Raw genomic sequence first — 14807 nt, 5'->3', positions numbered from 1 at the left:
GAAGCGGGTGGTCATTTTGCTTCAATTCCTGAGTAAGTTGCACCTTGTAAGCGAATAGTCCAAGGTCTTTATGCAGAATTCTCCTCAGGCTAGTGCGGCTAATGTTCAGTTGCTGAGATCTGTGGCGAGTTGAGGTTCTCGGGTTTCGTCGCACACTTTCGGCAACAGCAGCAATATTCTGGACTGAGCGCACTGGACAAACACGAGGGTAACTTGTGTTATCACTTAGCATGCCACTCTCACGAACTTTCTTCACGAACTTCCGTACAGCAGGCGCGGTTGGTGCATTATTTCGCCCGAAATTTCTTCTCAACTTTCGCACTGTTTCGGCAACACAGCACTCACTTTGGAAATAAGTTTTCAGTATTTCCCACCGTTGTTCCAGCGTAAAACGATTCATTTCGTACCGCGGAGATATGCTACTGTGTTTCTGTCTAGATTTTGGGCGCGAATGAGCTGTCAGTGTCAAAATAACATATACGTACTTTAAAAACAAACCACCAGATGGCCCACCCTTTACCTTTCAATTGCATTAATTACAAGTTTTCTGTCATCCTAACAATATTATTTTTCGAATTTTACATCTTCCAACTGTTTGCTTTTGCTATCGTAAAACACTTGAAACTCCTGTTTATTTACAATTGTTGTCAACAATAGAAAATGAAAGCTCAAGCATCGTCTCCTGGTTGTTAAAAACATTATTTTGGCAACGTTGGAAGAGAGTCCCAAGTAGAGCAGCCCAATGCTAACCCCACCCTCGCTACTAGTTGCGCGCCCGACAGCAGCGCCAGAAGCAACGATTTTGTGGCACACGTACGGGATTCGCTTCTGTTTTCTCTTCAATACAGTCACGACAGCAGCGCCAGAAGCAACGATTTTGTGGCACACGTACGGGATTCGCTTCTGGTTTCTCTTCAAGACAGTCACAGTAACAGTTAAAATGCCAGGACTGTATTTTATGCAGCTCGTGCAGGGTTTTATAGTATTAAAAAGGTAAATTTTTACAATTTTAAGTCCATATTTTGGTGAAAATAACTAAATATGTATTTACGTTTTTAGCACAGTTTTCCCTTTTGCTTCAATAAGCGTGGTGTTTAAATATGAATTGAACATCAATATTCACGCCTATTCAAGACAAAATACATATTTCCAGCATATGGACATCGACTGTCCAGCTCTCAACGGACCTCTGTTTACGTGTTACCGTGGAAACGTATCTTGAATTGCAAAAGCCGAAGCAAAGCGTGGGAGAGGGAGATCGGTGGGCGATCCTTCTGTAATTTTATTGGTCGTAACCCTCGGGAGTCTGGTCGTTAAACGTTTAACTGTTTGTTTTCAATTCTAGTGGAGCAGGTATCATTGTGGCTTCTTTTCACCTCCAGGTCTTCCAACAGGTTAAGTTCGCATTACCACCAAGTTGATGCAAACCATTACATGGCGAATTCACAATCACCTGTTAACGAGCTCTCAACCCAGGCAAAAACAGTTCAACAGATTTCATACTGAGTGAGTGGAATGTTTATTCCCTCGTAACGTTTAGTTGACTGCTTCCAGAGCCTTTAGAACGACTAAGGTATGGAATAAAGAGACAAATGTTCACACGTAATCAAAAAGTTAAGAGTTGTATATTTGGAATAACTTTATGGTTCGTGATTTTTGTTACTTAGCGTTTCTTTTTTGTCATTTTTCGCTAATCGCGACGAATGAGGGTTAGTGATGATGTGATGACATTGATGAAGGGACACTCATACGAAGACACATGCCAAGGCCGGGATTCGAACCTTGGACCCCAGGCATTAGAGCGAGTTGTGATAAACACTTCACCAAGGACGTCGGTGGACCATCTGGTTTATCCAGCAGAATAGTCTCCCAAAGGTTATAATAATAACATAATAATATTTTGGCAAAACTATTTATATTTATTATTAGTTTATATTAATAATAATTATAGATAATAAAAATTATATCAACTGTCTGAACTTCGCAACAAAAAATTCTTGTAACGCTCATGTGTAATAAAGGGTGTTTCATAAAGTGAGCAGGTTTTAAATAGCTTGTCATTTTTTGTTTGAAGGTTGGAAACACTGTTCTTATCATTTTCGTTATCTCTTATCATTCTGATTATTAATTGAGGACTTTTTTCTTTCTCCAGATATTCAGTTGAGTTGCCATGGAGGTGTCCACTATCGAGCAACGTGTCGTTATTTTGAAAACACATTACAGAAACAGGGAGTGGCCTGCTGTGGATGAACTGGATACCGTGAATATGTGATTTCCCGTACTTTTCTATTGTTGTCGGGGTGCCAGGAATAAACATCCATTAAGCAATCAATGCATAGCTACCGCATAGTCTCTGCATAGCACTCCCCGTTTCTGGAATGTATTTTCAAAATGACGACGCGTGATTTTTCCATGGCAACTCAACTGAATATCTGGAGAGAGAAAAAATCCTCAATTAATAATCAGAATGATAAGAGATAACGAAAATGATAAGAACAGTGTTGCCAACCTTCAAACAACAAAATATGACAAGCGATTTAAAACCTGCGCTCTTTATGAAACACTCTTTACAACGTTAAATAAAAAAAAAAATACAATAAAGATGGTGATGGCAATATAGGCTTTAACTCAAGGAAACCCTTTCTATCTTGCTTACTCCATACTTGTCTCAGGTTTTTCCAGAAATCACAAGAAATCGACGCCTATGTATGTATGTATGTCACTGAGCTCTGTAAGATCCTTCTTTTAATATCACCAGGTGATAGTTATTCAAAGTATCTCATCCAATCTAGTCTCCTGTGAACTCGGGAACTTCTTGCCTCTTCACTTGAACCAACTGTGAAAGATCCAACATTGTTATTGACGTCACGGGACGTAAGGGATATGCCCACCGGCACGAATGAGTCGCGGATAATAACATGCGTTCCTTTTATGCGAGGCCTTCAAAGGATCCGATGGATGGCTGTTCAGGCTCACTAGAGGCGGATATGAAACGAACACTCTTCCCAAGGTTCAGCTGACAAGGGGAAAAAAACCTTTCAAAGGGAAAAAAATCTCTCAGATGTTCATCATCTCTTAATTTTGGGCGATTTTATTCTTCGTTGCAATAATTGTTTACTATTCATATATTTTTTTAAAAAAAATCACTTACTGTATTTTCTGGAATTACAATACTATACTTCATTCTAAATAATTTAAACTATTCATTGTTATTAGTATCATCTCTATTTAATTGATTGATTTGGCTTACTTAGCGTCGCTTTTCTGCTACTTTTGGCTAATCGCGAAGATGAGGATGAGTGATGATATGGTGAAATTGATAAAGAACCGCATGCCAAGCCAGGGAATCCAACTCGGGACACCAGGCGTTGTAGCGTGCTGTGCTAACCACTCCTTCAAGGAGATCGTTGCATCCATTTAACCAGTTGCATAATACTTTCAGTACAAACCTTGTACATTGAAAATTAAGTAACAATATAGGCAGTACATATTTAAGATCAGCTCGGAATACGAAGTGTCACTATGTTACAAGAAATAGTTACTTAAAACAGCAAGGTCACAATGACCTATTTCTAAATATCTATCTTAATATTGTGTATTGATAAGTGCTGAAAATAGACCTTGTAGCTCTAGTAACATAATAAAATAAATATCAAGCAAATCACAACAGTTTCCGTTTATTGCAACCAATGCAAACTAGCGTGTACGAAAATGATAAATATATTTGCCTAATTAAACAATTTTACGGTATTTAACTTAGTTAACGGCCACACACATGCAAATAAACACCTGTGCAATGCAGTACATGATTGTCATGCACGTTAAAACCCATAACATTAAATAGCATGACTGTGAACACAGTGCTTGTTCATTTAAGATCATAACAGCTAATTGAAATTTACAGCTGTTCAGGGACTGTTTGCCTTACCTGTTCCCAGGTCCGAATGCCTTAACATTTTGAGTCTTTTTTCTTAAGCGATACTGCCAACAGAGTTCGCAGTCAGTTACTTTAGCATTTGTAGATTCTGATCATTCCTTTCCGGTTTTTATTTGTTTTGTTTTATTACACTAATAATAAAATAGCCGTCATGAAACTACGACTCAGCAAGTTTCCTAGACGATCAGGTTTTTTTTATAGTAATATCACGAAGACGTTGATTGTGGATACAAATACTTGAACAAATATCAGCTCGCTCAAAAGTCATCTGATCGTCAAGAAACTGATCGTTCAAAGTGCTCAGTTAACAGTCAGATGGAAGCAAGTAGCCCATAACGAGTCACCAGAAAATATTCGCCTTTCAATGAATACACTACTTAAAGTTTCCTTCAGATATCCTGGAAATTTTAAACTTAGTCCAAATATTACACCAACAAAGAAATCTGATAAAATTGTAACAATACCGTCCGAAAAAATCGCTTCAGTTTTCACCGACAATGTGATATATTTAGACTGGTTACTACAGAAACTGTCGTGACCCGAGACACAGGAAACGTAAATTGATTTGCTGTTCATTTGCTTTTCTAAGTGTGGATTGTTCTAAGGGACGAGATAAACTCAATCTAAGTTCTTCCAACCACCGTTGTAGATCGGCCAATATTTTTTGATGATCAGTTTAGAAGTAATGATGGGTTAAAACAAGGAGATGCATTATCTCCATTGCTCTTTAATTTTGCCTTAGAATATGCTGTTAGGAAGGTAAAAGAAACTAAAGAAGGACTAAAATTAAATCGTGTGACTCAGTTGTTAGCATATGCAGATGATGTAGACTTACTGGGGGATGATGTGAATACAATTAAGAATAATGCTAAAATATTTTTCAAAACTGCTAAAGAGATAGGTTTGGAAGTTAACAAAGAGAAAACTAAATATATGCTTACAGGCCGAAACCAAGTGTTAGGTAATAATCAAAATCTAATTATTGATAACAACTCGTTTGAACCAGTTTCCAAATTCAAATACTTAGGAGTAATATTAACAAATGAAAATTATATTAAAGAGGAAATAAAAAGTAGGCTTAATTCAGGAAATGCATGTTACTTCTCTCTTCATAAACTTTTGTCTTCTCGTTTAATATCTAAGAAACTAAAAGTTAAAATATACAAAACAGTAATTTTACCTGTAGTATTATATGGATGTGAAACTTAGTCCCTTACATTGAAAGAGGAACATAAATTGAGAGTATTTGAAAATAAGACCCTTAGGAAAATCTTTGGACCTAAAAGGGATGAGGAGGCAGGTGAGTGGAGAAGGTTACATAATTTAGAACTACATAATTTGTATTCATGTCCAGATATTATCAGAATAATTAAATCAAGAAGACTTAGGTGGGCAGGCCATGTGGCACGAATGGGAGAGGAAAGAAGAGTTTACAGGATTCTTGTTGGGAAACCTGATGGTAAGAGACCTGTAGGAAGGCCAAGACGAAGATGGAGGGACAACGTTGAGATGGACCTAAGGGAAATCGGTAGGGATGGAAAAGAGTATATAGAACTTGCTCAAGATAGGGAAAGATGGAAGGCCTGTGTTGCTGCAGCCATGAACCTTCGGGTTTAAGAAGGCTAGGGAGTTAGTTAGTTAGTTAGTCAGTTTAGAAGTAAGTAACTTGTAGTATGTACAAGGATATTAAGTTCATTCTTATAGGATCTAGTTCCAAGTTGTCCTAATGTTCCACTCAGCAAAGTGTCTTGCATAAGTAGATCGAAATATATTGTTATTACAAAATGTTGCTCCACGCAATAACTGTACAACAATGGTGAAAGGGAAGGAATTTGAAAAGTCCCACTGTTCGTTTCGTCAATGGGTTTCCATTTGACAAGTTTTATTTTCATTTTTATACGATTTCTTCTACTTTTAAAAATATTAGCCTATTACGGTGTTGGAGATCCGTTGAAACCGTAAAGCACTTTTTCGACACACATTCGTAAGATGTTGACCAAACCTAAGAAATATTTCCTAAAAAAAATATTCGAAATTAAGATGTCCATCTAATAAGGTAATTACTCGATCTGCTTTACCTTTGGAATTTTTTAATTACCCCCTCTCCCAAGCAGAGATTACGAAGATTCAAAATGCCATTAATACAAGCTCAAATCCTTGCAGCTATTATGTACGTACGTCCAATGACTGATCTCGTATTTCATTTGAATGCAGTCGGTCAATTTTACAGAATAGAGTCTAGGCAACTCGCCCTATTATTGAAAGACCGCTCTCGTATGTACGAGGGTAATCAGAGCGAGAAAGGTAGCGTTGTACAAGGGGCGGGAAGGAGGGGTTGGGAGCAATGGAGGAGAACTTAAGGCGCATTGTGTAGGTGAGAAGGTTGAGTCCACACATCACGACAACCTTCACAAGTTACCCAAGTCTGTATTAAAATTGCGTGTGTCGTAAGCACATTTTGCTAGTTATGAATATTTTACACAAGTGTACAAATTGATAAGTTGTAAATACTTAGTAGCAACTTCCCTCCTCGATGGGATGTTTGTCACATGGTCGCCTTGTAATCAATTGATTGATTAAGTTTGTGTTTTAAGTCCACTTTATGAACAGTAAGGCTAATTGGGACTTGACCTACAGTTTAAAGAGGGATATGAACCATTATGTGGCTCCACCGAGTATCGGACCCGGGACCCCTTGATTACAAGGCGACGACGCTACTACTGCGTTATCGGTGAGGCCCGTCTTGTAAACAAAGGGTTTCGGGTACGATACCCTGTAGCGACATTTAGTAGTTCAGATATCACTTTCAACAGTAGGTTCAGTCTCGATTAGCCTATTTCCGCATAAACTTAACTGAAAACATGCTCGAACTTAGTCGCAACTGTATGTAATATCCCCATGCAGTTCGCTGCACATTTAAGGCTCGGCTGGACCTTTGGCATGTGAATGGGCGAATTTTTTCAAATTTTCCTCTCCATTCCAAAAACTTCTTGAATATTTCAAAATATGAAACATTACATCAGCTTAGAATTCTTTCTAGAGCATTGACGTGAATTTTCATGTAGTTTTCTTTCATTGTTGTCTAGATATTATCAATAGTTTAATAGACTTATGTAATCACAAAATTATTGATAATATCTAGACAACAGTGAAAGAAAACTACACACAAATTCACGTCAATGCTCTAAAAGGAATTCTAAGCTGACGTAATGTTTCATATTTTGAAATATCCAAGAAGTTTTTCGAATGGAGAGGAAAATTTGAAAACATTCGCCCATTTGCATGCCAAAGGTCCAGCCGAGCCTTAACTCTTTGCACTCACGCGTCCAGTTGAATACACGGTTCAACACCGACTCGTCTACTTCTTTGATTTGGTGCGCAGTAGTGTATTTGCTACCTGCAGCGTTTGCACTACGTTCTGGATCGGTGTAGCGTGTGGTGTATGGTCACGTGATGCGTGCTAACTAATCAAACGAACGTTTAAAGCAGCAGCAGACAGGCACTTATTGAGTCTTGAACACCGCTATTCATTTACTTGGTTGAACGTAATTTCCTTGCACCAGCCTGACACCTAATGCCAGAAAGTACAGCGAACTAAACGAGGCCATTGTTGTATGTTGGTGCTTCAATTTTCTATGTTGCCGGTAAGGGAGTTTACATTACCCATAGAGAATAGTTATAATGGAAAATAGAACACCAGGGCAAATATACGAATGAATTTCTCTTTGCGCTTCAAAATCTCACGGTACAGACGGAATAACGATTAATGCCCTTGAGCTCTGAGAGCAGTTGCCCTGGAACATGGAAGTTTCCTCTCAGTTTAGGTTGAATGGGCTCTTTTCGGCGTAATTAGTTCAGGCCGGGAATCCAGAGGTCAGTAAAAATACAGGCTCCACCAAGAGGAGATCGGATTTCACATTCCTGAGCAAGAACTTCAAGCAATTTTTTGGATGCTCCAGCGAAGCAAATTCACCGAAAGCTTTCGGCAGAACCTCTTGAATATTGATCGCAATGCCCCAATATCCTCTGGGCAATGTATCGTGCATAGGAATTAATTCCCTTCCTCCGAAGACAAACTGCCTCTGTAGATATCGGACAAGAATTATTCATGTAACCAAACTCCACTGTTTAACCTAATTAGGGGGGAGGGGAAAAGTATGAGTCTTAGTGGTGAAGTGATTGCATGAATATCTTATGTGTAGGCTGCCTGAATGTAGTTACTTTAATTTATACACGAAATTGTTATTAGAAAACGTTGACCTTCGAATGGTGATCACAGCTATCTACGACGCCAGGGGTCTCGGGTTTCAATCCCGGTCTGGGCATAGGTGTTCCTTCTGAGTGTCCCTTCACCAATTATATCATATCATCGCTCATCCTCCTTCGTAATTAGCCAAAAGTGGTAGAAAAGTGAAGTAAAATAAACTAAATTAATCAATCAATCTACTAGACATGTTTACGGCTTCAAAGCTTGTTGTTCAGATACGTTTGCTGGGACTGGACCTAGAGATTAAAATGGAATTCGAAAGTCAGAGCAATGTGCCTTCGCCGGGAATTAAAGCCAAGATCCGTTGATTACAAAGTAACAGGATTACCATTATACAATCTGAGAGGCCAAAATTTGCAGAGCCGAAAACTAATACAATAGCTATAAAGCCCCAATCCCACCACTTACTCACTCACTGACATAAATGTTCTCCATGAAGGAAGCCCCTGAACCAAAAAATGCCCAATTACGACCCCTATGAAATTTTCCAGAAAATTAAAAATCGCTCACTTTGCCCTTTTTTAAGGGTGAAAATGCCCTTTTTCATGTCCTTAGCAACCCGTTGCCACGGGCATTTATTGCAGCACACATTGTTTCCTTCAATTCTTAATTATCTAGCACATCATTTCTCACAGATCAACAACAGATAAATCAACTCCTGGTTAGAAAAGCTGCCTCAAACAAGACTGACATTTAGATAAGGACTTTCAATTCAGATCCAATTACGTATATATATTGGTAAACTCCATGCGAAAATATTTACATCGTGGTTGTTTTAATTCAATATTTAGATGTATAATAACAAACAATTATGTAGAGAGTTTGCGGGGTTTGTTGTTCACCATGGAAACGACGTTGCTAGGGAACTTCAATAAAGTTTATTTTCACCCTGAAAACTGCTGTAAGTGAATTATACTAGACTTTTTGTATTTTAAAATACGAGCGTCAGAATTTATTACAGAGGCAAGGTAGGAATTTGAGGGAAATGACGGAAAACAATTATTTTACAATTACGTTTAAAAAATTGAAAATTACAAAAGACGTAAATATTACATTTCCAATTTAGTGTGGCTATTGAATTCATTTATGCAAAATATTCAACTAATTATCTTGAAACGGTTACTACTTACTCAGTCTATTATTAAGAAATTAGACATTAATATTTTGAATATTTGTACTTTATTAGAGCCCATACACACATAAAGTACTTTCTAAACTTTTAAAATTAGCGAACTTATACTCTTATTCCCCTGCTTCCAATACAACATGCAGACATTTACCCCATCTATAATATGATTACGCCCACAACATGGCTGAAGGTCACGCAAAGGCCACGTCGAAAGTACGTGAGTCCAATATATATATATAAAGCCCCAATCCCACCACTCACTCACTCACTGACATAAATGTTCTCCATGAAGGAAGCCTGGGTGGCCAAAAATGCCCGATTACGACCCCCCCCCCATGAATTTTCCCAAAGATCCTTTTTTAAGGGTGAAAATGACCTTTTTTATGTTCTTAGCAACCCGTTGCCACGGACATTTTTTCAGCACACATTGTTTCCTTCAATTCTTAATTGTCTAACTACATCATTTCTCACAGATCAACGACAGATGAATCAACTCCTGATTTTGAGAAGGTGCATCAAACAAGGCTGACATCTACATAAGGAGTTTCAGTCCAGATACTATTATATATTTGTATACGCAATACTAAAATATCTACATCGTGCTTGTTTTAGCTTAATGTTTAGAAGTATAACAAACAATTCTTTAGAGCTTGCCATGTTTGTCCATGTATGTATATATGTGTGTGTATGTATATATATATATATCCCCAATCCCACTACTCACTAACATAAATGTTCTGCATGAAGGAAGCCCCGGAGGCAAAAAATGCTAGATTAATGCCCCCATGAAATTGTCCCAAAAAATCGGACTCACTAGATTATGAAATACAATTTAACTTTTCAATAAGAAGTTCTGCTATCGCCTCAGAGTTAGGCAACACACACAATGCATTGCAGGGAAACCAGTATTTCAGGATCTAAGTGTCCCATTTTTCTAGAGGTGTATATTAGGGCATATGAATAAGAAAGATATTAATTCCTCACACCAGATGGGATTACAGACCAAATCGTCCAGGTGACCGGAACTAAAGAACTAAAATGAAATAATGAAAATGTACTTATTAACATTTGTTTTATAATCAATGGTAATTTATTTCTAAATAAATATTTTAAACTTATTGAAAAGCAAGAATTACATTGGGATTATAAGACTTTGAAGGACAGCACCCAAGACGATTTATGCACACTACTAATTACAATATTATGCATAAAATATTAATCGGGAACTTTAATTCTCGTCAACTGGATCTTCAGCATCCTTTTTTATTATTCAATAAATATTCAATTCTTTATATAATGCTTTATGACGTAGTGGTATTCAAACAAGGCACGAGAACTTCCGACAACATATTTTTTTCTTCTGTAATTTAGGTTATGACATTTGAGATTAACTTACACTCGCTGTACAAAATATGTCAATTCGTTGATTTATACAGCATCTTCGTCCTATGTCGGTAGAACTTACGACAGAAGTAAATGTTGCTTTTTCAATTTGGTGTCGCTATTGAAATCGTTTATATAAAACATGTAATTAACTATTTTGAAACGGATGTTACTTATTATTAAGAAAATAAACAATAATATTTTGATTATTTACACAATATTAGAGCACGTACACACATAACGTTACGTTCTAAACTTTCCAAATAAGAGAATGTGCTCACTCGTTTCCTTCCTTCAATAATACATGCTGGCATTTTTTAAAGTCATTAGGAGCATGGAGGTAACCAAAACGTGGCCGAAGGTCACGTCGGTGAGCACACAATAAGTGGCTAAAGGCAACATCGAAAGTGCGGAAGTCTATAAATAGTGGTGTCGTGTGGAATATGTTGAAAACAGAGTATCTATAAATAGTGTTGAATATGTTTAAAACAGTACAATATATAAATGAAGCTGCGGTTGTATAATCAATAGGACGTTTGACTATCACTTGGAAAGCACTTGTTACTCTCGGAGATGAAGATGCCCGGAGGATGGTGCTGATCACGTCAGCTTTACAAATGGCCGACACTGTGAAACTGTGGGGTCCTACCTCCGGGTGGGATGGCCAGAATACATTAAAACACTACCTTTTTATTTAATAAGAAATTTATTTTAATTCGTGAGAATTTTCAATTGATGAAAAATAAATGTTTTAAGGTAATTGACCTTTTAATATTCTAGTGGAGTTTTTTGGTGTCACGGGCGGAACATAATACAAAGCGAAAGTAAATAAAAAATCTAAAATAAAGAATAATATGTAAATACCTTCTACTAACTTAATTATGTGTAACACTTGAATTTTTATCCAAATGACAAATCTAGATTTTTAACTCATAAGATAGAATATAAGAAGATTCTCTTGGGCTATCGACCAGGTTAGTTGTGGAAAAGATCCAAGTCTTACTTCAAGATAGAATATAGTTACAGCATATCATTTATAACTTCATAACTTGAGATTCAGTGGCACTTTGACATGGAAGCCATGTACAGGGTGGACACAAAGTCTCTTTCCCCAAATATTTGATTTCTTCATTTATTGGGGAAAGCCACTTTGTGCCCACCCTGTATATATAATAATATTGTAATGAAATCACTAATGTGGACCTATTGTTGATATCCTTGCAGTGTCCTACAAATTACAGAAAATAAGCGATGTTTCAGATTGTCAGTCCTTTGTTCCGGAAAGTGCAATACAGATTTATGAATTCTACATCGTCGTTCACAATCATACTCAAAGTTAATGAACAGGAAGAAAGAGTTGGAATGGAAAGAAAAATGTTATCCTACCTGGTCCAGAAGCTCTCGAATCATCCCGTCCCAATCGCCAGTCTTTTTATTCAGCGACCCGTAGTTGTTGTCGTCCACCAGCTTGAAGCTGTAGTTGAAGTGGAGGATCAGGCTGATCTCGTGGATGAGGTCCACCGCGAATCCCTCGAACTGCTCGTTGCCAGTCATTCTCTCCGAGGAGTTCCTGATCATACAATATGGCGGGCTCTGTTAAGGAAAGAATGGAAATTCATTGTTCGAAGGAATTAAGAAAGTTATCTCATAATAATAGAGCGTAATCTGATTTTAAGTTTACAGACATTCAGAGAACAATTTCTAATTATTTTTTCCATATTTATGGACATATTCAGTGTGTATGTGGAAGTAAGTACTCGTACCTCTAGAGGAAATTTTCTACTGTCAGAAATTTACGATTATATTATTTAAATTGTTTTTCCGTCTTCGCCTTGTAATCAAGGGGTCCCGGGTTTGATACCCGGTGGAAGCACATAGTTGTTCGGATCCAACTTTAAACTGTAGGTCCAGTCCCGATTAGCCTTATAGTGCATAAAGTGGACTTAAAACACCAAATTGATCAATAATCAATAAAATTAAATGTTTTTTTCCTTCCTCAGGACCTTATACGTATTTGCACCACTCATTTAAATCGGTTACACGAATATTATTGTGACAACCAGTTTTGTCGATAGAGACATTAAAGTGTAGGAAAATGTTTTTTTTTTTTTTTTTTCTAGAAGATGGTAGTGACAGCATTTATGAACAGATGGAAGAGTTTTCTGCACCGTGGATCTTCCTGTTTGAGGAATAATGTATAACAGAAAGCAACATGACTAATTGTTTATGTGCCATTTGGTTTCTGTTGAATACAACGCTATTCGTGTAACCGATTCAATTGTCACGTTGATGTTGGAGAAACAGTATATGTTAGAAATGCAAAAACACTCTTGAAAGTAGACTTACTTTCACTATGCTTTAAAAACAGCGTTTGAAATTAGACTTCAATATTCAGGAGCCAGTTGCGAACAAATAAAGCATTTTGTTGTTTAAACAAACTGCTTAGTCGCAAATGAGATCCAATTAAAAAAAAGTCAAAACTAGCGTGTTCGATTTCTTCTCTTAAGTCTACTTTATGCACAGAAGGCTAATTGGAACTGGACGTACATTTTAAAGTGGGATCTTAATCACTATGTGCCTCCACTATCGTACCACGGACCACTGGATTACAAATCGACAGTGAAGACCCACGAGCAATTATCATTCATTTGTTGCTAAAGCGAGATAATTCTCCACATTTTTAGCAGGAATTTTCGTAATTATAATCAAATGACGGGATACAATAAGATCGGCAATAAAATATGTATCTGTTAATTTATCCGTAGAATTAGTTTGACCTAATCAAAATACATACACATATATATATCTCTACTTAATTTAAATTGGAATTCAGAATTACAAATGTGGCTTGCAGAATGAGGAACAGACGTACAGCAAAAGTGAATTAACTGCGAACAAGCATTCTCCATAGGTTCTAAAAAGTTTAAGTAAGAGCAAGAAATAATCCGTGCTGAACCTACGCATGTAGTAGCATGGTCCGATTTTCTTATTTTGCATATTAGTACGAGTGAGAAGGAATCTTGACGAAGTTTGGTTAAAATTCCAGAATATTTTGCAATTATTTACATCATCATTATTTCCAAATTCCTTTCTCTGTATACGTGTATTATGTTGGCTACAGTGGCCGAATTGGAAATACATTACTACCGGTATGCTCGTATGCACACACATGTCTCTTGATACAATTCCTTTTTTGTCATTTCTTAAATAATCCAACGATTCTCATTCTCTCTCTTTTATCACCAAATAATGAGGGAAAGAGAGAGGGAGAAAAGATCGAGTACATTGTTGTCATTGCGTTTCTACTTGCGATAAGTAATTGTCAATTTTGAAAATTTACCGGCTCATACCGGTCCAATTCGATCACTGGTTGGCTAGAAAACGAATTTCTAGAAAACCATAGCTGGAAATGTAATTTGTTTGGAACTGCCAAATACTGGCTCTGTCATACAGCCCAATTGAAGGGGGAGTTATCGAAGGTACTATCAAGACGAGGGTACTTGTGACGGAAAAAGCAGTGAAATGTAGCGAACACTTACGATTTTGGAAGTGACTATGAAGGTCTTGTTCTGTAGGCTCTCCTTGATCTGCGTGAGGGTCTCGTTGTAGGTCCTGGTGAAGTTCACCCCTTCCGTGGAATTCCAGGTGCCAATTTTCTGGAGCCCATCTTTAGATAACTCCACTATGTCAAGGACGAAATTCGTTCTGAAGCCTTGGTTGTCAAATTTAATTACACCTGTCAGCCCTTTTATTTCAACCTGGAAAAAAGATCAAATGTTCATTTGAATGTAAGTTTTTTCTTTGTTAACAAATATTTAAGATTAGTTTCCTACTTCTAATCCACCTCAATGCTAAAAAAAACCATTTGATGTGTTTTGTTTCCTAGAAAAGTTTAAGTTTTGATTGATTGAGATGTCCTTGCGGCGGAATGATCACCATAACACACTAGGAGGCTAAAAGTTCCACGGCAAGCGTTGGATGCATCATTATTGTCTGTTCAGTTATCGATGTCATCAGTTCATATTTACTCCTCATTGTCGCGATTAACTCAAGAGATTGAAAAGCGACGCAAAATAAATTAAATAGAACGA

General features: G+C 37.2%; 1 protein-coding gene across 1 annotated transcript in view; it reads right to left on the bottom strand.

Moving 5' to 3' along the window:
* KaiR1D (Kainate-type ionotropic glutamate receptor subunit 1D) overlaps positions 1-14807 on the bottom strand; it is a 363464-nt gene that overhangs the window by 35930 nt on the left and 312727 nt on the right. Inside the window, exons 10-11 of the mRNA XM_083123772.1 lie at positions 14256-14474; positions 12103-12309 (exon numbers count right to left, since the gene is read on the bottom strand). Of these exons, the coding sequence (XP_082979898.1) occupies positions 12103-12309; positions 14256-14474 (426 nt within the window). The remainder of the gene's footprint in view (positions 1-12102; positions 12310-14255; positions 14475-14807) is intronic.

This window comes from Lepisma saccharinum, chromosome 6 (assembly GCF_977018435.1).
Source record: "Lepisma saccharinum chromosome 6, izLepSacc3.1, whole genome shotgun sequence".
Classification (NCBI taxonomy): domain Eukaryota; kingdom Metazoa; phylum Arthropoda; class Insecta; order Zygentoma; family Lepismatidae; genus Lepisma; species Lepisma saccharinum.
The sequence above is the reverse complement of the archived record's forward strand: the minus strand, read 5'-3'. Positions and strand labels throughout refer to the sequence as shown.